Below are 26,940 nucleotides of genomic sequence, written 5' to 3'. Positions count from 1 at the left end.
CACGTAGATTTCAGCTATTTCCGGTGGAAGGCCAAAAGCCCGAGGGCAGCTTGGAGGCAGATTTGTGGAGGTTTAAATGCATTAGATAGTGACAATGCCATAAAGAGCAAGAAATATTTCACAGTGAAAAACCCCACCAACCTCCTGAGGTCTTTCCACAGTGCATCATTTTCCAGCAGTGCATTTCAGTTCCCAGGTATGCCTTGGGACTGAATTCAGACAACATCCATTTTAGGACCACACTGGAGAGCTGAGAGTTTGAGTTCAGTGCGGCTGAATCCTGCATTTTATAAAGCCAGAAGCCCTAAATCGGTAGGATACCCAGTTTATTTTTTTTCTAATGATGTAGATGGCGACCGTTCTGACCAAGGCTGGATTAGCAAACAAATTAACAAGGCCCTAACCTGCCGGAATATGCGATGCTAACAGTATGGTTCTGGATTTGACAACGTTGCCAAGCTTCGTATTCAGTGCTAAAGTGAAATAAATCGCTGTGAGGACATGGCTAGCTGGGGGATGGAAGGGATTTGCTCTTCTAAACATCTGGGGAGCATCCGCTTGGGAAAGGCTGAGCTGGTCAGTCTCACAAACGGCGAGTGGGGTGTTGTACTTCCTCAGATTGCAGGTGGCATCTCTTCCAACAGAACTTCATGCCGCACAAGAAAATCTACTGTGTGTATTATGTAGAATATCCCAAGTGAAATTCTGTACTCATTGGTATGCTTGTTTTCTATGTGCAGGAAATGTTACTTGGTTTCTGTATGGGAGAGCCTTCCGTCCTGTGAGTCCTCACCCACAGTCTGGGGCGGTATAGTAATATAATAATAATAATAATTTATTATTTATACCCTGCCCATCTGGCTGGGTTTCCCAGCCACTCTGGGCAGCTTCCAACCGAATATTAAAAACAATGCAGCGTCCGAAATTTAAAACTTCCCTAAACAGGGCCGCCTTCAGTTGTCTTTTAAAAGTAAAATAGTTGTTTATTGCCTTGACATCTGCTGGGAGGGCGTTCCACAGGGCAGGCGCCACCACTGAGAAGGCCCTCTGCCTGGTTCCCTGGAACCTCACTTCTCACAGCGAGGGAACCACCAGAAGGCCCTCGGCACTGGACCTCAATGTCCGGGCTGGATGATGGGGATGGAGACGTTCCTTCAGGTATACAGGACCAAGGCTGTTTAGGGCTTTAAAGGTCAGCTTTAAAGTTACAGCTCAGGAGGTACAATGGCACCTCCAGGAGTGATAGAAACGAGGACAGCCACTCCATAGGCAATCTGCAGTCTGCCTTGGCCCCTGCTCCCTCCTCTGCAGCTTTTGATGACTGCCGGTGCTCTAGCTAGCCTCACTTTCCCAACCCTCGTGCAGCCTTGCTGTCACGGCAAACCTTTCCTCTTTCCTCTCCTTTCCCCTCTAGTCGCACACATATCAAACACACTTGTGTGTTGCTGGTCCACAAAATCCTTCTGCTGATCTTCCCACTGCCTGTTCTTTCCTGTGGGTTAGGCCGTGTTGGACTAATTCCATACCAAAGTACTAATGAACGGCATGACTCTGTGTCAAGCCCTTGATCGATGTCCGCACCGGAGTCTCTTTAGGTTTGATTTTAATTAACTGAAAATCAAAGCTCTGCATCAAGGGAGCTGCGGTTATTCGCCTTCTGTTGCTTCCCCCGTTGCTCGTACGAAGAGAAGGGCCAGCCCTGGGCTCAGGGCTCTCTTAACACCTTTGCTGTCCAGAAGGGGAGGGTTGAGGAGGCAGATGGTGCAGAGCTGTGTTGCTTCTGGAGCACACTTGTGCTTATGGGACCTGCCATCTTACACTCTTAGCCTTCCACCTTCTGTGATGGAACTCCTGTTTGGGGACTTCCCTGGCTTTTTTCTGCCACATAGGATCGTTGGCCTTGGTGAAGATTTGACGTTTTCATCTGCAAAAAGTTTTTGATTTGAGTTTCTACTGAAACGAGGCTGTATTTTAATGTTGTGTTTTAATCTTGTCTTCAAGTTGTATTTTAATCAATTGTTTTTACCTGGTGTTAGCCGCCCTGAGCCTGGTCTTGGCTGGGGAGGGCGGGGTATAAATAAAATTTAGTAGTAGTAGTAGTAGTAGTAGTAGTAGTAGTAGTAGTGAGGAGGGCTGTGGAAGAGAGAGAATCCCTCCCCACCCCCAGTTTTCCAATTGGAGCACACCAACAACAGCCACATCCTGTTTTGGGCTAGTGTTTGTTGGGAGGCTTTCATCTTAGACGCACACCTGTCCTTTTTACATCAAGTTGCGAAAGGCAAGAGAGGATTACTATCGCCGTCACCATTGTTCAAAGACCAGTGTTTGGTTTTTGCCCTTTGCTGCTCCTGGCTGCAGAAACTAGCTCAGGGCACAAACACCCTCTCCCCCTGCAAGCTCCAAGCCTCCAGCCCTGCCTAGAGCCTAGGTGCTCCTAATTCTGCAACGTACTGAAATGCATGTGAAAGGTACCACTTCAACCACAGAATCTAAATGCTCATCAAGAAGTGTGTGTTAAATGAAAGCGGAGGCCAGGTTTGGGGAGTGGGAGACATTGCATGGGGGGGGTTGTTCTACTCCTGATCTTAATTCTGCTTCCAGCCTATAAATGTCTGTGAATGCCCCCGTCTTTCTGAAGCCAGGAGATGGGAAGGGCTCCCAGGCACAATGGCGAAGGCCGTGGCGCCTCGTTGCACCCGCTAATCCTTTTGAATAATAGGCTTGGAAGCGCTGTATGAAACTATTTTGCTAAAGTTGGAGGAGGATTCCACAGCCCAATTAAAGGATTAGAATGGAAAGCCACCGCATTACTCTTAAGTATGTGAATATATGAAGTTGGGGTGGAAGCAGCAAGATAAGCCATTCTTCCTTCTAAGACAGCCTGATCCTCGCCTGCGCTCCTGGCCCAGGGGCTGGCTTTGCGGGAGGCAAATCTTTTGTCCTGTAGGGAGGGGAAACCTTTGTGCCTCCCAGCTCTGACCCCCAGCATGTGCAACTGTGGAGAGAGAGAGAGAGAGAGAGAGAGAGAGAGAGAGAGAATGTTAGTATTCTCTTACTCAGAACCATAGAGCTGGAAGGTTCCAGCAGCCGCCGCCGCCACCCTGGCCAGGCCAATCTTCAGCTGCAGGCAGGGCTATGTATGCATCTTTTCAGTCCCCCTTCAGATTAATCTCTTCAATTTGTGTGTCGCAATCAAAGTACAGTCATACCTTGGATCCCAAACGCCTTGGTACTCGGACGTTTTGGCTCCCAAACGCCACAAACCCGGAAGTGAGAACGTTCTTTGGAAGCTGGACACACAGCTTCCGCAGCTCCTGTTTGGCTGCAGGAAGCTGCTACAGCCAATCAGAAGCCACACTTTGGTTCCCGAACTCTTTCAGGATTCGAACAAGCTCCCAGAATGGATTAAGTTTGAGAACCATGGTTCCACTGTAGTCGCTTTCAGAGAGCTCACACCGCACATTGCAGGAGAACGGTGCAAATGAAAAGGGCCATTAGACAATCCATATTGGCCAGGATTCCTTTCTGTCCGCACTCTGGGTGATCAGAGCCTGGATATGCGCAACTGAAATGCTGCTGGGCCCCGTTTCATGCTGCTTGACAGTCTGCGCCTCACGTCAGCTCCTGTTTCCCTTTCCATCCTCAACCCTGAATTTCTCCATTACCTGGCTTGGTCACAGCACCTCCCTCTCCCTGGACTGACATCTCAGCTTCAATCAGCTCTCTAGTTCCTGACGCTGCTTCAGCCTGGTCCCTGTATCTGAGCTACAGCTGACAAACTCTTGTTCAAAGTCAAGGGATCGGCTGCTTTTGTTCCTAAACAAGGACTGTCTCTGGCTGTCAATGCATAGCCTGATTCTGCTTCAGCTTGGCAGCCTTTGTGTGTGTGGCTTTTCCCTGCCATGCCCCTAGTCCCTGAACTTTATTGGCCCAAGCGGTCTAAACATTTGTCCCGCTTTCTGTCCATCCTTTTTGGAACACAGCTGAGATGTACTCGAAACTGAAAGCGAATCTCCTTTGTCTTGAAAGTGCCCTTTTCTGTGTTGCAGAGAAAACAGCTGATGATGATGTGCAGAAGTCTGATATCTCGTCCAGCAGCCAAGGAGTGATCGAAAAGGAATCTCTGGGGCCTCTTCTCCTGGAGGTATGTACTTAAGGCAGGCAGCTGCTCTGCATTGCCGTCTTGCAAAAAACCTTCTAAATATCAGGAAGGAGTGTTCTTTTCAGACTATCCTGAAAGTGGAAATCGGGGACCGTAGAGTCCTACTCCCCGGAACATTTACAAAACAGGTTAGAAAGATAGCTGAGGCCAATGGATTAAATATGCCTAGTTGTGCCTTAAATCTAGGAGACAGTTTGTGCAGCTCAAAGCCCCCCCCCCAAGGCGGTTCACATGCAGGTCCTCAGCAGGAAGTCAGCACCAATGTTAATTTTCTTTTAAAAAAAAGTTTCTAGTATTCATGGTTGCAGGGAGAAGGGGTCTTTAAAAAGGGGATTTCAGGCCAATTAGCCTAACTTCCGTCCCGGATTAGTGGATGGGAAACATGGCTTTACTGCAGGAGCGAAATGAAGTGCGGGAGCAAATGAGTAGGGAAAGAGGACCTACTGGCAACTCTTGCAGAGCACAGACATAGCAGAAATGCCTTCAACAGGGTACCGTATTTTTCGCTCTATAACACGCACCAGACCATAACACGCACATAGTTTTTAGAGGAGGAAAACAAGAAAAAAAATATTCTAAATGAAATAGTGGGTATATGATTTTTGTGGTTCATGCTGTGGCCACAGGCATGTGATCTGACAGTGAGTTTGGAGTAGCCCAATGCAAAAATCCTGAGGATCCATGTGGATCCATGCTTTGTAACCACGGAGGAGGGAAGGAAGGGGAACCATGGATCCTCTGCTCACGACTGCAGCAGATCCCCCCCCCCCCGCCACCCACAGGCATTCGCTCCATAACACGCACAGACATTTCCCCTTACTTTCTAGGAGGAAAAAAGTGAGTGTTATGGTGCAAAAAATACGGTAATTCCTTCTTCATCCTGCCCTCTGTAGTGGTTCTTCCACTTCTTCAGATCTAATGCAGATCTTTAACTGGGGGCGCCCTTACCTGTTCGAAGGATCAGCAGCCTGCACGAGATTAGAGCAATCTGCCTTGGAATGAAAACAAAACCCAGCCGCCTCACATGCATTGACCCAAGTCATGAGATGTTGACGGACCTAAGTGGGTTGGAAATTGCCTGTTGTGCTAAAGGCTCTGCTACTGACCTAGCTTTCCCCTCTGTGCACGAGATCCCCTTCATACCACAAGAGCCAATTTGTAGGGGCTGAGGTCCCTTCGCACCCCACCCCAAATAAAATATTTGAGGATGCTAAACCCCTCCAGAGTTGATGGCCATTTCCATTCAAATGGTGCGCGTGCCCCGTGTGATGTGATCAGTTACGCTGGCTGAGGCTTACCTGCACCACCCCACGCCCAGTATTAAGTTTTTCAAGTTGGCACCCTTGCTTCATAGCTATCTGCAGGCATTATTATTATTATTATTATTATTATTATTATTATTATTATTTGGTTCCCTGTAACTTGGCTTCTCGCAGTGAGGGAACTGCCAGAAGGCCCTTGGAGCTGGACCTCAGTGTCCAGGCTGAACGATGGGGGTGGAGATGCTTCTTCATGTATACTGGACCAAGGCTGTTTAGGGCTTTAAAGGTCAGCACCGACACTTTGAATTGTGCTCGGAAATGTACTGGGAGTTATGTGGTCTCGGTGACCACTCCCAGTCACCAGTCTAGCTGCCACATTCTGTAGTTTCCAGGTCACTTTCAAAGGGAGCCCCACGTAGAGCGCATTGCAGTAGTCCAAGTGGGAGATAACTAGAGCATGCAGCACTCTGACAAGACAGTCCGCAGGCAGATAGGGTCTCAGCTTGCGTACCAGATGGAGCTGGTAAACAGCTGCCCTGGACACAGAATTGACCTGCGCCTCCATGGACAGTTGTGAGTCCAAAATGACTCCCAGGCTGCGCATCTGGTCCTTCAGGGCCACAGTTACCCCATTCAGGACCAGGGAGTCCTCCACACCCGCCCACCTCCTGTCCCCCATAAACAGGGTGAGGTGGTGCACCTGTTGAGTCCAGCTTTGACACAGGATGCAGTATCTCTCTTTTCATGAAGTTGCAGCCCCTTCCCTGTTTGCCCCCCAAGTAGCTGGTACACTACCTCTGAGCCTGGGAGCTGTTTTGGCAACTGGCTGTAGTTAGAGAACCAGCCTCCCATCTCCCATCAATTTGTTCTTGGAACAGACATTCATCACAGATCCCTCCCCAGCTCATCCTTGCCATTTTGAATGCCTTGCCGGTGTTCTTTTTTAAAAATAATAATAATAATAATATTTATTAAGGTTTTAAAGATTACAAAAAGGAAAAGGAAAAACACCATATTAAACAAAAACAAAACAACACATCACAATAAGGGGGGGGGAAGAAAAAGGAGAAAAAAAGAAAAATAAGAAAACAGAAAAATAAAATCCATTAAAAAGATAACACGGTGAATCTTCCCATAACTTATCTTTCATTTGCTTGTTTCCTTGACCTCCTCACACCTCCCTTTTCTGTATTCTAGTTTGGTTAACTATTTCAGCAAATCCTTTCCATCTTTTCCAATTTTTGTCCTGTAATTTATCTTAATATAATATAACTTTACTTTCCCTCCTTTCACCAATTAACAGTCTGTTTTTTCCTAATCCTTTATAACATTTCTGCTAAAACCACATAACTTCATTCCCACATTTTTCTAACATTCATTAATTTTACAATGTTTCTGTAAATAGTCTTTAAATTTCTTCCAATCTTCCTCCACCGACTCTTCTCCCTGGTCTCGGATTCTGCCAGTCATTTCCGCCAGTTCCATAGCTTTGCCAATGTTCACCTGTGTTGCTTTTGTAGCGCTCCCCCTCCCCACTTTGGAGGTTCTGGGCTTGCCCTCTCGGCTGCTTCAGCCACACAGGACCTAGAGTTTCAATGCCTGCGCTGCTCGCTTCCCTTTACGCAGCGGGCAGAGGGAGTGACCGACATAGCCAGCGCGACGATAATGCCACATTACCCACAGGGGGAAAGCCTGGCAGCGGCTCGTTATCCTGTTACCGCTGACGATCCCGTGTGCCCCTGTTTGAAACGCCTCTTGAAACGCAGCAGCGGCGTGTGGGGTTTTTTGTTTTAATCATTTCTCTCTGATTTAGGATGCTCCGGAGAGAGGACGGGGCCCTGCTCCTAATTTCCGGAAATGGATTATTCAGTACCAGTTGCACGCTGGTTAGGCACCAGGCTGTCTGCATTAATGGAACGGAGATTGATTTACACCCGCTATCATTTCTGAGCCGCTGATTCACTCTGTTCCCCTTTGCCTGCTGCATATCCTGCCTGACTTATTCATGCTGCTTTTCCTTTCCTAAATACCTTTTTAAAACGCCAAAGCGTCCAGGGTTGGTTTTTTTTTAATGGCAGGGATGGAAGATGCACTGAAACAGGCGGAAAGTTAAAGAGGGGGGAGAGTTTTAATTCAGGCAAGATCCTGCTTGGCTCTGATCTGCAACTCACCCCTTGCCATTGGGGGGGGGTGTAGAATCCAGAAGCCTCTGGTTGCTTAGCAACAGGCAACAGCTGTGACTACGGGAAATTGCAGGTCATGGGCCAATTTGAGGCGTGGGGGGGGGGATGAAATTGCTTCCTGTTTCCAGCAGCTAAAGTAGCGGGATGGGGAAAACACAATTATTCCAATGAAAAATAAAAGAGTGTGAAGCCAAGTAAATGGTGTCTGTCTGCTTAGCGAGGCAATCAATTATCTGGGAAAGGGGCGCAAATGTTGCCAGTTATGCACATGTGGGTGGATGTGCCTGTGAATATATAGCTTCGAATTATGAAGGGGGAGGACTCTTGTCAGTTCTCTCAGATCTCAGGCAGAGCTTAAGAATCCCGAGACCAACCATGCCTGGGGGAGACCTCTCTAGCCTCTTCTGGGAAACGTACACCTCAATCAGAAAACCACCATGCCTCGTGCTAGTTTTTGCTTGCCATCGCTCAACGCCATCAGCAGTGGCAGAGGTTACAAATATTATTATTATTTCCAAATTGAGAGGCACTCCTTGCTAAAAGTGGTGCCATTGGGGTTTTCTGCCAAACTCAGACACCTAGCGGCTGCTGGAGCACCAATCCTAGCAGCCATTTCCCCCTCATTTTACTGGGCAGGTTCAGTGTTGTAAGGAAGCATGCGAGTCACGATAGGATTGCTGGCACAACCTGGAGGTGCAAAGAACAGCAGAGGTGCAATGAAGATAGCTTGGCGGGTGGGGTAGGGAACAGTAGCTTTTGTGGGCTTGTTGTTGAGCTCCAGGAGATCCCACATCACGCAGAGCAGGATTTCTGTATCCTGACGTAGGTGGTACGAAATGGATTGGGCCAGAGAGGTGGACTCTGCTGCTCATACAGTATCGTATATGTGGCTTATTATAGAGACATCCCTCTAGTGCAGCGGTTCTCAACCTGTGGGTCCCCAGATGTTGTTGGACTACAACTCCCATCATCCCTGGGCTCTGGCCTCGCTAGCTAGGGGTGATGGGAATTGTAGTTCAACAACATCTGGGGACCCACAAGTTGAGAAAGGCTGCTTTAGTTGGCATAGTTAGCACTAGTGCACCCCAGAGGCCTGTTTTTCGATATGGCGGCTGCATGGCGAAATCGCCAGCTGTTCTCTAGATTTCCAGCATGGCGACTCTCTCGCCAGGCCCTGTATCAGATTGCCACCAATCCTTAAGCGAACAGGCTGACAGTTCCACTGGGGGGGGGGGTTGAAGAGCTCAGGCCAGTGTCCCCCAAAGCCCTGCCCTGTGTGACGCAGCGCTTTCCTTGACGCATCTTTGCTTTGCTCTCGGCCCCGCAGGCGCTCGATGGCTTCTTCTTCGTTGTGAACCGCGAAGGGCGGATCGTGTTTGTGTCCGAGAACGTGACCGGCTACTTGGGCTATAACCAGGAGGAGCTCATGAACACCAGCGTCTACAGCATCTTGCACGTGGGAGACCACGCTGAGTTTGTCAAGAACTTGCTGCCCAAGTCGCTTGGTAAGCAGCTTGGCTTTCCTGACCCCCTCCTCTTCCAGAGACCCTGCGGAATCAGGCGAACAAAATCATTAGCAAGCTGTGGCAATGTCAGTTCATGTCACAACCGATGGGGTAATTTCCCCCCCTAGATGCTGTGAGGGGTAATTAGTCAGGGAGCAGGTAAGACAACAGGTCCTCAAGACACCCTAAGCAGAACCGAAGAAGAGCCCTTAGCGCGATCAGGCCAATGGCCCATCTAGTCCAGCAGCCTGTTCTCTCAGTGGCCAACTATGAGAAACCTGCAAGCAGGATCGGAACACAAGACCCAGCACTCTCCCCGCTTGTGGTTTCCAGCAACTGGTGTTCAGAAGCGCTGCTGCCTCCAGTTGTGGATGCTGAGCATCGCCACCCTGGCTAGTAGCCAGCGATAGGCCTCTTGTCCAATCCTCTTTTAACTAGGACAGTGGTCATCACTGCCTCCTGTGGCATCTAGATCTAGAACAGCTTGCAAGCATCAGACCCAGTTCCACCCAGGAAAGCTTATTTATCTAAAGAGGGGAAATTGGCCCAGCATAGTCCTGTTTATTTTCAAAAAGGGGAATCTCTCTCATAATAATAATAATAATAATAATAATAATAATAATAATAATAATAATTTTTATTTATGCCCCGCCCTCCCCGGCCAGAGCAAGGCTCAGGGTGTCTAACACCAATAAAATCACAGTAAAAAAATAAATAATAGGGGGAGGGAAAAGACCAAACCAATTTAAAATACAGGTTAAAATGCAATTTAAAATGCAGCCTCATTTTAATAGTAGCACATAGATCAAAACCATAAGTGGAGGGAAACATAAGGGTCAGACTGAGTCCAAACCAAAGGCCAGGCGGAACAGCTCTGTCTTGCAGGCCCTGCGGAAAGATGTCAAGTCCCGCAGGGCCCTGGTCTCTTGTGACAGAGCGTTCCACCAAGTCGGGGCCAGTACTGAAAAGGCCCTGGCCCTAGTCGAGACCAATCTAACCACCTTGCAGCCTGGGACCTCCAAAACGTTGTCATTTGTGGACCTTAAGGCAAATGAAGGCATTAGTTAACTGGAAGCTGAAAGATTCAATTAGAAGGGTCAGCTTCAATGAAGGAGCTAAGTGCTCTGATTCCCTGAGGGCAACCGATTTCCTAAGGGGGTTCTGTACTCTCACTTGTGAAGAAAGGCTTAAGGTGTAGCTTTTGGGATGGATCAAAGGGGAGGAGGAGGAGCAGGGTGACTGTGTCTGGAAAGCATAAGACATTGTTTCCCTTGTGACACGAACCGAAGGGGTCGCTTGATACACGTTCAGCTCTTTGAGGCTCCAGCTTAGTTGCCTGAATTCTGCTCGGCAGCTGCGTGAGTTGAGTAGGTGCGAGCTGCACTCAAGAGCACGAGCGGGTGGCTGGGGAGATTAGGAGGCGGCCCTATTTTGCAGATGGGATCCAATTTAATCCTGTCGACAACTCGCTCGCTGCCATTCCGAATGCGTGTCATTTAATCTGCATTTAAGCTCGTTTTTTGAATAATATGCTTACTCAAGAGCATCATAATGTAATTCCCAGTAAGAACCTCAGTTGACTACCCAACCAGAAACCCCAACAGATGTAAAAGCTTTGCTTTCTGCTGTTGTGGAGGCTGCAAGGCAAAAAAAACCTTAGTTGCTTGCCCGCCTCAGCAGCAGGCTCAACCTACGACCACATGCGCAAGGGGCACTCTTTGGTCCTCACTGCTGTGGCACGCTGAGTGCCTGGTTGGCTTCAGCAAAGAGGATTCTTGCTGCTCCCGGATCAATGTTTTGTTCAAGGTAGGTCAACCCTGCGGCCTGCCAACCTTGCCAGTGTTTAATCGACTCGATGATAAGGCTCTTCTTGCTAAACACAGCTCCATTTATCAAAGTTATGGCCTATTAGCTAAAGCCTTATTAGTTGACGAGCCACTGACCCAGTAAACTCTCATAGCTGTTACGGCTGCCTCCTGTCAGTGCAGGAGTCTGCTGAAGGCTGCAAACCGTAGAAATTACAGTCCTCTGGAGGGGAAGGGGAGCTATTAGCAGCACATCAAGCATTTTATGTAAAACAAGGGGGGAGCTTGCAATAATAGAATTGTATAGTTGGAAGGGACCACAGTTTGCAGTGGGGAGAGAGAGCACGGCAGGTGGACAGAGGGGGCTTTTCAGTCCTCCTTCCACTCCATTCTGCAAGTGTCTTGTGGGGCTTGGACAGGGTGGGTAGAAAGTGAGCGCAGAAGCAAGGGAGTCGAATCTCCCTCCCCTCACTAAGTGGGGCCCTCTTCCCAGCACAGCCTTGCATGCCCATGCATGGCATACATACCGGTACACAATCTACATGGGCTGAGCGTCAGGCCTAATGAGCAAGCAGTTCATGTGAACTGGCTTGAGAGCAGTACATGTGAAAAGGATCCAGGAGTCTTGGTTGACCACAAACTTGACATGAGCCAACAGTGTGACGCGGCAGCTAAAAAAGCCAATGCAATTCTGGGCTGCATCAATAGGAGTATTGCATCTAGATCAAGGGAAGTAATAGTGCCACTGTATTCTGCTCTGGTCAGACCTCACCTGGAGTACTGTGTCCAGTTCTGGGCACCACAGTTCAAGAAGGACACTGACAAACTGGAACGTGTCCAGAGGAGGGCAACCAAAATGGTCAAAGGCCTGGAAACGATGCCTTATGAGGAACGGCTAAGGGAGCTGGGCATGTTTAGCCTGGAGAAGAGGAGGTTAAGGGGTGATATGATAGCCATGTTCAAATATATAAAAGGATGTCACATAGAGGAGGGAGAAAGGTTGTTTTCTTCTGCTCCAGAGAAGCGGACACGGTGCAATGGATCCAAACTACAAGAAAGAAGATTCCACCTAAACATTAGGAAGAACTTCCTGACAGTAAGAGCTGTTTGACAGTGGAATTTGCTGCCAAGGAGTGTGGTGGAGTCTCCTTCTTTGGAGGTCTTTAAGCAGAGGCTTGACAACCATATGTCAGGAGTGCTCTGATGGTGTTTCCTGCTTGGCAGGGGGTTGGACTCGATAGCCCTTGTGGTCTCTTCCAACTCTATGATTCTAGGATCACCATTAGGTCTTCAGTTGCCAAGACTGAAAGTCCCTATCTTCACACAGCTGTATTAAGTTCCCTCCTCACCAAGCTTTCCCCAAGCAATCGGAGACTGCGCCTGCATGAAGCCAACCTCGCCTCCGCCCTTTTCATGCCTCTTTTGATTCTGGGAGCTTGTCACAGCAGGAGGGGGAGACACCCATAGCTTTTCACCAGCCTGGCTTATCTCTGCCTCTTGGCCTCCTCCTCCTCCCACTGTTCAGCTTCTGCCTCCAGACTTCTCTCTGCCACAGACTCCCCCTGCTCACAAAGCCCTGTTACCTCTTCAGTTTCTGACACTTTTTCCCAGTCTTCTCCCAATGACTACTCATCATTGTCCCACCACCATTCTTCCCTTGGTGGCTCCCCTGCTGGTTCATCCCACCATTCCTCTGCGTCCAACCGGTCCATGACACATGTGCCCCTATGTATGCACGTGGTGCAGAAACATACAGTCTGTACTCATGCATGCGCACCCACCAGAAGTCACAGAAAGGCCAAATGCTATCAAATCATACATAACATGTGAGGAGTGCCATGCCAAGAGGGAGTCAGGGAGCAGAGACAGCAGTGAACAAGAGGGCTGGGATTCTGCAGAAGGCTCTTGGGCACACAGCCAAGATGAAACCAGTTGCCCAGAATAGTCAGGACCAGCAGAGATGCGGGAGCAGCGAGCAAGAGGGGCTCCACCCCCCTTGCAGACTGAGTGTGCTAGGAATCCCCACCGCAGAGACTCATGGAGCACAAGATCAACAGTAGGAGGAAAGTTGGTAGCATTTATATTCTGGGCAGCTGCCAATATCAGCAGGGATTGCTGCAGTACAGTCAGATTGGACAACGGCTGTACGGGGAGTGTCCTGCAAATGGCTTTGTTCCTCTCATATACTCCCTATAGATTGCCAGTGTGGGGTCCTCTAGATCAGTGTTTCCCAACCTTGGGCCTCCAGCTGTTTTTTGGCTACAACTCCCATCATCCCTAGCTAGCAAGACCAGTGGTCAGGGATGATGGGAATTGTAGTTCAAAAACAGCTGGAGGCCCAAGGTTGGGAAACACTGCTCTAGATGGTCTTGGACTCCAGCTCCCATCAGCCCCCACTAGCAAGGCCCACTCGTCAAGGGCGATGGGAGTTGTAGTCCAGTAATACCCAGGGGGCTGCAGGTTCCTTGCCCTTGCTTCATGGCATTAAGTCTTCAAGAGGTAGATCCAGTTGACCTAAGGTGAATCACAACAGTGGCACTCCCACCTGGCAGTTGACATGCATATTTGGGCTTCAGATAGGTCCCAGGTCTGAAAATGTTGCATGCCACCTCTTGACGGTGGTAAAATGCACAATAGTACAGTGGTGCCTTGGTTCTCAAACGCCTTGGTTCTCAAATGCCTTGGTTCTCAAACACCTTGGTTCCCAGTCACCGAAAACCCAGAAATAAGTGTTCCTGTTTCCGAATGTTTTTTGGGAGGCGACCGTCCAATGCAGTTGTCGGCTATTGTTTCCAGGGCGCCTGCACCAATCAGAAGCTGCGCCTTGGTTTTCAAACAAACATTTTGGAAGTCAAACGGCCTTCCGGAATGGATTAAGTTTGACGCTTTTGTTTTTGCTATTTATTTTGCGTTTTTGTTTTTGAGGCTTTTTCAGTTAATTTGTTTTTGTGACTGTGTGGAACCCAGTTCAGCTACTGATTGATTGGTTGTGTGACTGTGGAAATGGATAAAAGCCCCTCATCCAAACAATGACTATCATTAGTGCAGGTAAGAAAAAATAATAACTTTAATTTTTATCATCTACAATACTGTCTTATTTATTTTATAGTACAGTACATTGATTATTGCTTTCATTTTATGGATGAGTGGTCTTGTTAGATAGTAAAATTCATGTTAAATTGCTGTTTTAGGGGTTGTTTTTAAAAGTCTGGAATGGATTAATCTGTTTTGCATTACTTTCTATGGGAAAGTGCATCTTGGTTTTGGAACGCTTTGGTTTTGGAACAGACTTCCGGAACGGATTAAGTTTGAGAACCAAGGTACCACTGTATGTGGAAATTTGTGTGGCATAACAGAGTGCTTTATTTGGTCCTAGAAGATCTAGATTCAAATACCATGAAGTCACTTCAGATTCGTCACAATCTTTCCGGCTTAACCTCCCTCACAGGGTTCTTAGGAGGATAAACACACACAGACCTTCAAGGCTGGCTATAGGTGGTGCCTATGCGTCCCTTTCCAGTTCAATGAACTGCAGGGTAATAATCCATGCCAAGCTCGGGCTTACCAAATCGGGCAGCTGCTGTGGCCTGCGGCTCTTCTGCAGGGCAGAGACAGGGAGGGATTTCTGCTGGGCTTTCATGGGTGCTCCTGCTCTGCAGGGTCCGTGCCCATGACCTAGAGGCCCCTTTGAGCCTAGCAACAGCGAAGAAAGGGCTGAGTGGCCTCACGCGCCTTGCAGGCCCATGCAGCTGGACGGGATCCAAGTGATCACACAGTTGTGCCCTTTAAAAAACGCTGCTCTTCACAAACGCAGCTCCCCTTAAGCCAGGGCCAGCTCCGCTGCAGACGACACCGTATAACATTGATTTCAGCATCGTTTGTATCAAATTAGCTCCATTCAATACGAAATCGACTTGAGCTAATTCAATATAAGGCAGGCTTGAATCAATATCTCACTTAATCAGGCCTCAAACTGATCCTTACCTCGCTGCACACTTTGTGTAGATGCGGTTTAATGTTTTGTGAAGTGTCACCGTAGCATTAAATCACACAGAGAGAACGTTCCTAATAATAATAATAATAATATAATAATAATTTATTATTTATACCCCGCCCATCTGGCTGGGTTTCCCCAGCCACTCTGGGCAGCTTTCAACAGAATATTAAAATACAGTACAGTGGTACCTTGGGTTAAGTACTTAATTTGTTCCAGAGCTCTGTTCTTAACCTGAAACTATTCTTAACCTGAAGCACCACTTTAGCTAATGGGGCCTTCCGCTGCTGCTGCGCCGCCGGAGCACGATTTCTGTTCTCGTCCTAAAGCAAAGTTCTTAACCTGAAGCACTATTTCTGGGTTAGCGGAGTCTGTAACCTGAAGGGTATGTAACCTGAGGTACCACTGTAGTCTATTAAACATTAAAAGCTTCCCTAAACAGGGCTGCCTTCAGATGTCTTCTAAAAGTCTGGTAGTTGTTCTTCTCTTTGACATCTGATGGGAGGGCGTTCCACAGGGCGGGTGCCACCACCGAGAAGGCCCTCTGCCTGGTTCCCTGTAACTTGGCTTCTCGCAGGGAGGGAACTGCCAAAAGGCCCTCGGCGCTGGACCTCAGTACTGAACATGGATTTTCCGCCTAAGGAACATAAGAAGAGCCTTCAGCTGGATCAGCCGGTGGCCCATCTAGCTCAGCCTCTGCTTCTCACAGCGGCCAACCAGATTCCCCAAAGGGAAGAAGCCTGCAAGCAAGACCTGAGCAAAAGAGCGACTCTCCTTGCTTTCTACAGTTCCCAGCAACTCGTATTCAGAAGCATGCTGACTCCAGTGAGGCAGTATTCAACTTGTGAATATGGTTGCCAAGGGAACTACTTTGCCATGCAACTATGTAAGGGTGGAAGGGAATTGTGGCAGGGGCTGTCGCACATCCTTAGCTTGCATGTGGCCCCAGATTCTGTCCCTGGCACCCCCACTTTGAAAAGGATTTGGTGCAGTTGAGCAGAGACAAAGGTAACCTCTGATTCAATCCGTTGGCAACCCAAAGTAGCAGGATCCCGGGCAAAAGTTTGGCTCTGTGTAATAAGGCAGCCCTGGACGTTCATGCGAGCAAAACCCACAAAGGGGTGTATCTCTCTCTGCAATGTGCAGCATCCCTTCGCTGGTATGGTGTCGCTCTGGTCCCCCAGCAGAAGTAGGGGGGAGCAAGGGAGCCCCAGTGAAGCTTCCTGATTCCAGTGGTCCACAACTGAAGCATCAGATTAGCAGTGGGGTCTTGGTTATTAGTATACTAGGCATTTGTGTTCATGAGTCACGCTGTTGGATGATGCAACCGGAAAGGTCACAAGCAGACTCTTAGTCTTGTGCAGTTAAATCACTCCCATGTATCTGCTGCTTCAGGAGCCTTCACTGTTAATGGTGGGATGTGTGTGTGTGCCCATCTGTGTCCATGTGCCACTTTAGACAGCACAAAGGTGCAGCAGCAATAGTAACCAAAGGAAGTGGACTAGGTGGTGTTGATGACCCTCATGTGGCCACCAGCTGCCAGGCAGGGCCTGGTAGGAACAGTGGCCTGCAGACTGAGCAAGAGGGCTGTGGCAAACCTGCCGCATAACCGAGAAAAGCAATCCGGTGTCCTCCATCATCGCCAGCATCACACAACCATGTTCCCTGGGGCTGATGAGAGCTCCAGATCACCCGGGGGCCACCAGATTGGTGAAGACAAGATTCAAGGACCTGCAATGTCCCAGGAGATACTTGTCACCTGCTCTCGAGTTCAAGTGACGCTAATAATGTGGTGGTTTTGTGTGTGTTGAAAGCCCTTCTGATACATTATCTCAGTAATCCTAGTGATGGCGGTGAATGCAGAGCAGGGTTTTCATCTCAGACGATGAGGTAGTGCTGGCTCAATAAAAATAAATAAATCTGGCTCCTTTCCGCTAATGTAGTCGCTCCGTTCTGTTTATGGATTTGAAGACCACGAAATGTATCATAAGCTCCGTGAGTGGTTTCAGCAATACGGTCAGTGAATCAGAACCACCGAAGGACACGGATGGCTCCGTGGTGGAGTTCATGCTTTGCATGTCAGCTGCCATAGCTACAGTCCCTGGATCTTCAGTAGCAGAGCTGGGGAAAGACCTCTGCCTTACACCTTGGGGAGCCACTGAGAGTCACAGCAGGCAGAAGCCAAGGCTGTGACTCAATATGTTAGCTTTCCATGTTCATATGCAGGCAATCCTCCCCATTTGCGCATGTTCAGTACACGTGCAACTGTGCACACACGAATTGCGCCAAACTCGGAAGTGACCCAGAAACATCTGCAGGGGCAGAACAGGGTGTTTGCAGGCTTTTCCAATGGTGTTTCAAATATACTTAAACATGTGGTGCCTTGGAATGCATAAATAGGGGGTTGCTTGCAATCATAAGGATTTTTTTTTTAAAGAGGGAGCCGTGATTTCACATCTCTGCCAGGTTTCCAGATCCTGGTCTTTTTGCACGTCCGCTTCTTCAAAGCCTTTCAATAGGGCTCCTTGATCTTCCTCCCCTTCTTCTGCAGTGAACGGCGTCCCTTGGCCTCAAGAGTCCACCCGGCGCAACAGCCACACCTTCAACTGCAGGATGCTGATCCGGCCCCCGGACGAGCCGGCGGCAGAGAACCAGGAGGCCCGGCAGCGTTACGAGGTCATGCAGTGCTTCACCGTATCCCAGCCGAAACTGATCAAGGAGGAAGGCGAAGGTAGGAGCAGACGGTGGCTTGTTTGGAGAGGGAAATAGTGCTTGCGTGTGCAGTGTTGCATTTCTGGGGAGGGGAGAGGGAGAGGAGGAGGGAGGGACAAATCGTCCTCCGCCGTCCTCCTGCAGGACCTTCCTTGCAAGGGGACTGCGGCTCTCCGAGGGCTTGATATTCTGCGTGCCGCATTCCCTGCTCACTTTGGAGGGGAGGACTCAGGATGCCTGCAGCTTGACGTATGCAGCCCACAAGCCCACCCTTGGGGAGGTGGGAGGTGTTCTACCTGTGCAGCTGGCAGGGGTACATCTGCGCTTCAGGCTTGAGTGAGAGGCAAGTGTGGCAGGTGTGTTGCTTGCAGGGCAAGCAGGAGTTCCAGAAGGTCTGGTGCAGACCTGACCCTTCCTCTTCCCAGTGGCCTCTTCCCTGCTGTTGTCTTTCACATTACCCTTTGTACAGAGCCAGTGTGGTGTAGTGGTTAGGAGCAGTGGACTTGTAATCTGGTGAACAAGGTTCGCGTCCCCGCTTCTCCACATGCAGCTGCTGGGTGACCTTGGGCCAGTCCCACTTCTCTGAAGTCTCTCAGCCTCACTCACCTCACAGACTGTTTGTTGTGGGGGAGGAAGGGAAAAGGAGTTAGCTGCTTTGAGGCTCCTTCGGGTAGTGAAAAAGCAGGATATCAAATCCAAACTCTTCTTCTTCTTCTTCTTCTAACATTGGCAGGCTCCTTTAACACTGGAGAAACAAGCCCAAGACCTTTCTGGTCTTGGCTGCAGAGAAGCAAATGAGTTGTCTCCCTTGAGACTGTTAAAAAAAGACGGGAGGTCCTCAGCCAGTGGATCTCAGGTGTTTGCTAACTAGCCCTTCCACTTCAGGAGTGTCCCCCTTGATTTGCATCACTTGGCTCCCTTGACGCCAGGAGCCATTGATGAGCATGTGTAGCTTGCTCAAGCGCCACAGCGGGTGTTGTGTGTGTGCTTAGCAGACCTGAGTTCAGGACTGGAATCTCAATACACATCTGCACTCTGGCTCAACCCCCTGATGCAAAATAGACTTTCCATCAGAACACTTTGGGCTCATATCTCCACGGTGGCCATTTTGTTCCATTGCATTAGCTGAATTAATCCATTGCAGCTTACAGAGGAGATCATGACTGGAAGGAATAAATCACACAGGGGTTTATGAGCAGATACTTTGCCCAGGAGATGATAGTTGTTGGCTTTCAACCGCTGCCTTTTATTTTACAGTGCTGCCAGATCCAAATGGCCTCAGAATTAATTCTCCCAAACAATGAGGAACACACACCCACTGTGCCAGTGCCAATCGTTCTCCCCAAGCAAACTTTCTATAGTTCAGCTGCTGTGTAAGGTTTAACTCAACAATACGGCTTTTCATTGCGAAATGCAGAAAGGCATTGGCTTAGGCTTGGCTCCAGTGATCTTCTCTAAGCCAGGTGGGTGGAGGGAACCTGCTAGAGCTTCCCCCCCAAATTAAAAAAGATGGGCTGGCATCCCCCAGGACTTTGCTTCTGCGCAAGAAGTCCCATCTCTCTGCCTCCATCTCCCTTTCCTCCATGGAGTCCTTCCTTAAAGCCCACCGCTCTAAAGAGTCGTTTGCCCCAGTTCAGCCAGTGTGGTGTAGTGGTTAAGAGCAGTGGACTCGTAATCTGGTGAACTGGGTTTGATTCCCGGCTCCTCCACATGCAGCTGCTGGGTGACTTTGGGCTAGTCACACTTCTCTGAAGTCTCACCAAAACAGAGTGTTTGTTGTGGGGGAGGAAGGGAAAGGAGAATGTTATCCGCTTTGAGACTCCTTCAGGTAGTGATAAAGCAGGATATCAAATCCAAATTCCTCCTCCTTCTCTTCATTCTCTGGGATGTCTCCTAGGAACGGCTCATGCCTCTGACACCATATCCCAGACAGGAGCCACTGTTTCCGTGTTCCGTTTTCAGGTTGGTTGCAAGGAATGTGAATTCCTCATTTAAAAAAAAGATTCCAAGAAGAACTTGTACTTCCTTTGGCAAAATTCGCGTCTTCTTTGATGGGCAATCTACTTTACTCTTTGGGAATAGTGGTTTTGAAGGCGTGTATGCTGGGTGGGGTTTGCTGCTGATGGCAGGCAAGCTCCTGTGAGGAGGCAATGCTTGCAGAGTCTGGAAGAGGCGAGTGAAAAGCAGGAGGGTTTTTCACAGGTAAGCACTTGCTCTGTATAACCTTTCCCATCTCCAACCTTGCTTTTCTTCTGCTTCTCCTCTTCCTTTCCACGGCAGACTTGCAGTCCTGTCTGATATGCATCGCACGAAGATTACCCCGATCCACACCTCCTGCTACATCAGAATCCTTCATGACCAAGCAGGATACTACAGGTACCATTCAGAAGGGTAGCCAAGCCCTTGGCCCCAGAGGGCATTTCACCCCAGTGCAGCCACCAATCGTGGCATGGAGAGGGTTGACTTGAGAGCAGGCACCCCCAAACTCCGCCCTCCAGCTTTTTGGGGACTACAACTCCCATCATCCCTGACCACTGATCCTGTTAGCGAGTGATGATGGGAGTTGTAGTCTCAAAACAGCTGGAGGGCTGAGTTTGGGGGTGCCTGCTTGAGAGCAACTGGTAGTCTAAGTACACTGCCTTGGCCACAGTCTGCAGTTCCTATGTATGTTTGGAGTTCTGTGTCAGCAAGAGGGGCCTCTGTTATCTTCAAAACTGGAGAGAACTCAGTGGGCACATCCCAGTTGTTCCCCTGAACCATTTCATAAGGAAACATGGCGGGAGGTGAGGGATCAGTGGAAATGAGCAAGGGAAGGGAGGAGAAGGGACAGTGGCCAACGCTCTGTGTGGTATAGTCTACTTATTTATTTCTAGAAAAAGAGCTCTGAGCAGGAGAATGGGCAGGAATTGTTTGCTGGGGCAACGGAGAAGTGATGGAACTGGAAGAATGAAGGCAGGATATACATTCAATACAATTATTATTATTATTATTATTATTATTATTATTATTATTATTATTATTTATACCCTGCCCATCTGGCTGGGCTTCCCCAGCCACTCTGGGCAGCTTCCAACAAAATATTAAAATACAGTAATGCATCAAACATTAAAAGCTTCCCTAAACACATGCATTCTTGGTATTTGTTTATTTCTTGAGGAATTTATACCCTGCCTTTCAACCTCCAAAACAAAGCAGTCAAGGCAGCTCGTGCTGTTTTTTAAAGAAAAAACAACTACCAGAACTATCCAGAGCAATTTTATTTCAATAAAAATAAAAAAACGGAACCACCTACAGATCCATAGATAAGAGTCAGCTGTGCTTCTGAATCCGCATCCCTCCATTGCTCTTTCTTTAGACGTTCAGTCCTAACGTGCTTCTCTCCCTTCCGCTCAGGTAAAATCATCTCCATCGACACCAGTTCGCTGAGAGCGGCAGGCCGGACCGGCTGGGAGGATTTAGTGAGGAAATGCATCTACGCTTTCTTCCAGCCTCAGGGCAGGGAGCCATCGTACGCCAAGCAGCTATTTCAGGAAGGTAAAAAGGCTCCTCTCTTTGCACGCACTGCCATTGTTGCTGGATAAGTGCTTTCCGGACTGAAAAATAAAACTGAAGGGGGGGGGGGAGACACACACCAGACAAAGAAGGCAAATAACGCTCCCAAAGGAAGTGGCTGAAATGGCTGACTAATGCCCGTGGCTTCTTTGGCTGGCAAGGGGGGTCCTTGCCTGCACACTCAATAGGATTCCATCAACCTGCTGCCAGTTGTCTCTCCACACTCCCATGGCAACCTTGCCTGGGAGGCTGTTGGCCTGCAGTTTAGGGGTGGCGTGCCAAGTCCGAGGCCTTCTTGCGGCCCTTTCAGGAAGGAAGAACTAAAGCGAGTGAGCCAAGTTATTCAAGGCTGGCTGCCTTCTTGGTCCTGAAAGAGGATATAGTCAAAAGACTTTTTTCTTTTTCTTTTTAAGAGGGGAGCGCACCTTTTATCCAGAAGGCTAGCGTGGGCATTGTGGTTAGAGTGTTGGACTGAGACGAGGGAGATTGGGTACCAAATGGCCTTGAAGCTCCTTTGGGTTTCCCATGATCAGTTATATTCATATTCTCTCTCTCTCCTCTCTTCTGCGCTCTTCTGCTCTGTTTCCTCTCTGTGTATCTCTCTCAGCCTGACAGGGTTGTTAACTGGGATCCCACAGCTAATTCTCCCCTGGTCTCCTCGCTGGCCCAAATAGGACTAATTTAGCCCGCTAGCCCTAGTGACCATCTAATGTTTATTGGATGGATTTCCCCCCTAAATTTATTTTTGAATTTTGAATTTATTGTTATTCACGTTTTATACTGTATTTTATGCTGTTTTTTGTTGCATCAATTAAGTGTTTTAAATTTGTTGTTAGCTGCCCTGAGCCTGGTTTTCTGAACCGGGAAGAGCGGGGTATAAATAAAAAAATATTATTATTATTATTAAGAGGATATAAGGGGGCACGGGATAGCTATAATCTATGCTCCCTTGAACTCCTTGGAGAAAGAACGGTGGGGTAAAAATGGAACAGATAGTGAAATTTCCTAGCGCTTTATCTTTTTATTGCTGTAAACCGCTTTGATATGCACAAATATTTTAATGGATAAATTTATACGCCACCTTTCCTGAGTGCTCAAAGCACCTCACACGCATAACCCTGTTTGACCTTATAAGACCTCTGCAAGGTGGGTCAGCACATCACCCCCATAGTGCGGAGGCTGAGATAATAATGTATTTGCCTTTCCATGACTTGGTTCTCCTTATCTGTAGCCCTGGGAGCATTTGGCACCAGTGAGTTCTATGGATATTTACTGGGTAAGGTGGTGGTGGTTGTTTGATGTTTCCTCCTGGCACCCAGGTCCTGGGGGTCTTTTTCTTCCCCCCACATCTCCCTGTATTTCCCTGGGGCGAGGGGCGGGAATAATATTTGGGAGCCAGCACCCTTCAAGTGCTCAGCCACAAACTGACTTGGGTAACCTTGACAAGCCCCGGCCTCAGTTCTCCCATCTGTCAAATGGGAGCCATGTTCACCAGCCTCCACGTTGATGTGAGGACCAAAACAAAAAACAAAACACCATTATACAGCAAAAACCCTGCCAGAATCATTATTGGCCATGGTAAACAGAAGGCAGAAGAAAGCTTCTCAATTTGTATTTTATTATTTTATGTACTGTGGCTTGCCATTGTTTTATTGATTATAGTTTAGAAATTACTTGTTGTAACTGTTGAGTAGGATTTCTGTTTAACTTTTATATGTTATTATTATTTAAGAATATTCTAATGATTGTTGAAGGTTACTTTTTGATGTAGGTTGCCTATTTTAAGGTTATGTTTTATTATCACATTTTTGTATTGCATTAGATTGTTATAAGACGTACATTTTTTGTTTCTTCAGCTTGTAAACTGCCTTGAGTATTGTAAAATAGAAAAAACAAAAAAAATTCCTTCCAGTAGCACCTTAAAGACCAACTAAGTTAGTTCTTGGTATGAGCTTCCGTGTGCATGCACACTTCTTCAGATACACTGAAACAGAAGTCACCAGACCCTTCTATATAGTGAGAAGGTGGGGAGGGGTATTACTCAGAAGGGTGGTGGGAATGGGTGATTGGCAGATAGCTGTGATGAGCCTGTTGACGAATCTTAACGACTGCAATAGGTCTTACAGGAAAAAGCAAGGGGTGCTATCTGCCAATCACCCATTCCCACCACCCTTCTGAGTAATACCCCTCCCCACCTTCTCACTATATAGAAGGGTCTGGAAACTTCTGTTTCAGTGTATCTGAAGAAGTGTGCATGCACACGAAAGCTCATACCAAGAACTAACTTAGTTGGTCTTTAAGGTGCTACTGGAAGGAATTTTTTTTTGTTTTGACTATGGCAGACCAACACGGCTACCTATCTGTAACTGTAAAATAGAAAGACGGTATACGAATTAAAAGTGATGATGATGATGATGATGAAATGTAAGGCATCCCAGCCCATTAACCCACGTTCTCTCTCTCTCTCTTTTCCCCCCTTCGCTCCACGTTTCCCTTCTCCCCAGTGATGACACGGGGCACAGCCTTCAGCCCATCTTACCGGTTCACACTGAGCGATGGGACTGTCCTGAGCGCTCATACCAAGTGCAGACTTTGCTGCCCTCAAGGCCCGGAGATGCAGCCATTCATCATGGGCATCCACATAATTGAGAGGTGAGTCCCAAGAAACACCCCCCCCCCCCCGCATTTAATTACTCTTTCTCCCTTCCCTCCCACCCTTGGATTATCTGAATTAAGCTGTGAGCTCCTTGGTCGGGGGACCCGCCTCTTTTTTGCCTGTGTGACCCCACAAGACACCAGGCACAGAGGTGGCACTCTTATGTATCAAATGACGGTGATAGCAGTTATGTGGGTACCAAGCCGTAAAGGTAAAGGGAACCCTGACCGTTAGGTCCAGCCATGGACGACTCTGGGGTTGCAGTGCTCATCTCGCTTTATTGGCCGAGGGAGACGGCGTACAGCTTCCGGGTCATGTGGCCAGCATTACTAAGCCGCTTCTGGCAAACCAGAGCAGCACACAGAAACTCCATTTACCTTCCCGCCGAAGCGGTACCTATTTATCTACTTGCACTTTGACATGCTTTCGAACTGCTAGGTTAGCAAGAGCAGGGACCGAGCAACGGGAGCTCACCCCGTCATGGGGATTCGAATCGCCGACCTTCTGATCGGCAAGCCCTAGGCTCAGTGGTTTAACCCACAGCACCACCCGTGTCCTGTACCAAGCCTTAGGGCATATGAAACACCCAAGCTGCCCCTCTCCTTCCACCACCAATCACCCTCTCTCTTCTTTTTCCTGACTCAGAGAACACGGCACGCTGTCACCTCAAGAAAACACTAACTCCGGGATGCCTCTTCCCCGCGTCAGCCCCTCGCTGAACCCCAACATCTCCCCTGGACAAGGCATGGCTCTGCCCTCCCCTCTTCCTCCTGCCAACGGTAGCATGCTAACTGCCAGCGCAGCAGGCCACCCGCCGGGATCCAGCCTGCATGGCAGTGGCAGCAGCAGCAGCAACGCTGCCCCCAGCCAAGCCACTTTCGGATGTTCGCCTGGGAGCCAGATGGGAACGAACGTTGCCTTAAGCCAGGGCCAGGCCGGTCCCCAGAACAGTAGCCATGCCATGAGCCACAACAGCTCCCCGATGGGCAGCCCCGGGGTCACCCCACCGCAGTTCATGTCCCCCAGGCATCGGGTGAGCCCCGGGCTGGTCCACCGGCCCAGAGTGCCAAGCAACCCTTTCTCTCCCCCCATGCCCACCACGCACTCCCCAGTGGGCATGGTGAGCGGCTGTGGCTCCAGTGGCTCCCTTGGCAACAGGCCGTACCCAAGCACCCCGCTGAACTCCATGCAGGGACTGGCCGAAGGGCCCAGCCCCCCGGTAGGCTACTCCACGCCCTCCCCTGTCCTGCGGCAGCCCAGCAACCAGAACTCGCCCAGCCGGATGAGCCTGCCCCCTGTGAAAACGGAGCCCAAGGACAGCAAGGAGATCGCCTCCATCCTGTGCGACATGATCCACTCTGACGGCGGCCCGGGCAGCACCAAGCCTGTGGAGCCAGGCTTGCTTCATGGCGGCGATCGGCTCTCCGAGGGCGACCACAAGGGCCTGCAGGCTACCAGCCACAAGCTGGTCCAGCTCCTGGCCACCACGGCCCAGGAGCAGCTGCGGCACGCTGACGTGGACACCAGCTGCAAGGAGCCCTTGTCCTGCACGGGCTCCTCCGGGACCCCTGCCTCCGGGAACCCGGTGGGCAGTGCCTGCCCGTCCTCCCACAGCTCCCTGACGGAGCGGCACAAGATTCTGCACCGGCTCCTCCAGGAGGGCAGCCCTTCGGACATGGGCAGCCTGGCCGCCATGGAGCAGGAGAAGAAGGACAGCGCAGGGCCTGGCGCAGCGGCCCCTGCCCTGCAGAGCCAGACCCCGGGGGCCCCGGATGCCCGGCTGGAGGCCGACGCCGCAAAGAAAAAGGAATCGAAGGACAACCAGCTCCTTCGCTACCTGCTGGACAAGGACGAGAAAGAGCTGGCGTCCAACCCCACCTTGAGCCTGGACGACGTCAAGGTGAAGGAGAACCCGGAGCAGCTGGAGCCTTGCGGCGTCGCTCAGTCCCTGCTCACGAAGCCCCCCGCGCCAGAGGAGGGAAAGCTGCAGCCGCAGAGCCAGGTGGGTCTTCTCTCCCAGGGGAAGGGGTCCTTTCGTCCTAGAAGAGCAGCAAACATGTCACTCCACGTTGGGTCTTGGGTCGCCGTGGTTGGCTCGCGCCTTCCTTGCTTGGCACTACAACTGTTTGTGATTGCAAGGCCTATCCCAGTGCAAGTGAGCTTTTTGCGCGACCCTGAGATTTGTGGATGCTCAACTCACAATATTGGAAGGGGGGTAATTATTATTATTATTATTATTATTATTAATTATTTATACCCCGCCCATCTGGCTGAGTTTCCCCAGCCACTCTGGGCGGCTCCCAATCAAGTGTTAAAAACAATACATCATTAAATATTAAAAACTTCCCTAAACAGGGCTGCCTTCAGATGTCTTTTAAAGATAAGATAGCTGCTTATTTCCTTCACATCTGAAGGGAGGGCGTTATTAGAAATACCCTTTTGCAGTCTGTCTATCAAGCCTTGATCCTTTGAGGAAGCAGCGGGTGAAACACAAGGGTTGTACACACAAGGTTCAGTCCTCACAATCTTCTGTTTAAAATGAATCTTGGAGAAGACCTTCCGTTGCTGGAGAGCTGCTGCCAGTCAGAGTAGAGGGTATTGGGCTAGATGGACCAGTGGTCAGACTCTGTATAAGGTAGTGCCATTAGGAACGACGTCAGGAACGGCATGTTGATTTTTGCATGATCTTTACCGTACAACCTGCATGGTTCTACTGAGTTTTCTGCCTTCTTAACGAAACTTCCCCTTTAAATGAAACATGTGTGATAGTTTTCAATAATATTATGTCCACTCTGCTCATTTATTTTCTGTTACTGAAAATACACAGAAACTCGTGCTTGGTTGAAATGCCCCTTCCTCAATTTCAGGGCCCCTTTTGCAGGCTAAGGGAGTTTGTGGTGGGGAGGGAATCCTAGCCAGTTTCAGGATCCAAAGCTCACTAGGATTCCACTCGGCTAGTGGCCATCTCTTCTCCACCCCATCCTCAGAGCCTTAAGAACAGGGATAGGGAACTGGATCTGACCCGTGGCAGACCACTTTGACAGGTGGCTGGGCCAACGATCTGCTACCAGCAATCCATTTTTTCTTTTCTGGCCGGTAAGCTGCGCTA

At 49.2% G+C, this 26,940-nt stretch overlaps 1 protein-coding gene and 1 long non-coding RNA gene across 7 annotated transcripts in view; one reads left to right on the top strand and one right to left on the bottom strand.

Annotated features, from left to right (window-relative positions):
* The window catches only part of LOC310842195, a 207,500-nt gene extending 191,192 nt beyond the window's left edge, over positions 1 to 16,308 (bottom strand). The window contains exon 1 of the long non-coding RNA XR_014562986.1: positions 15,163 to 16,308. This is a non-coding gene — a long non-coding RNA (uncharacterized lncRNA). The remainder of the gene's footprint in view (positions 1 to 15,162) is intronic.
* The window catches only part of NCOA1 (nuclear receptor coactivator 1), a 288,605-nt gene that overhangs the window by 214,331 nt on the left and 47,334 nt on the right, over positions 1 to 26,940 (top strand). For all 6 annotated transcript variants that reach the window (XR_014562729.1, XM_083733007.1, XM_083733009.1 and 3 more), the window contains 7 exons: positions 4,050 to 4,144; positions 8,935 to 9,112; positions 17,463 to 17,642; positions 19,904 to 19,999; positions 21,017 to 21,157; positions 23,680 to 23,827; positions 24,477 to 25,833. Coding sequence is in view for 5 of the 6 variants with exons in the window: in XM_083733007.1 (XP_083589133.1) it covers positions 4,050 to 4,144; positions 8,935 to 9,112; positions 17,463 to 17,642; positions 19,904 to 19,999; positions 21,017 to 21,157; positions 23,680 to 23,827; positions 24,477 to 25,833 (2,195 nt within the window). In the remaining variant the exon portion in view is untranslated. The remainder of the gene's footprint in view (positions 1 to 4,049; positions 4,145 to 8,934; positions 9,113 to 17,462; positions 17,643 to 19,903; positions 20,000 to 21,016; positions 21,158 to 23,679; positions 23,828 to 24,476; positions 25,834 to 26,940) is intronic.

This window comes from Podarcis gaigeae, assembly GCF_964106915.1.
Source record: "Podarcis gaigeae genome assembly, chromosome: 3".
Lineage (NCBI taxonomy): Eukaryota > Metazoa > Chordata > Lepidosauria > Squamata > Lacertidae > Podarcis > Podarcis gaigeae.
The sequence above is the reverse complement of the archived record's forward strand: the minus strand, read 5'-3'. Positions and strand labels throughout refer to the sequence as shown.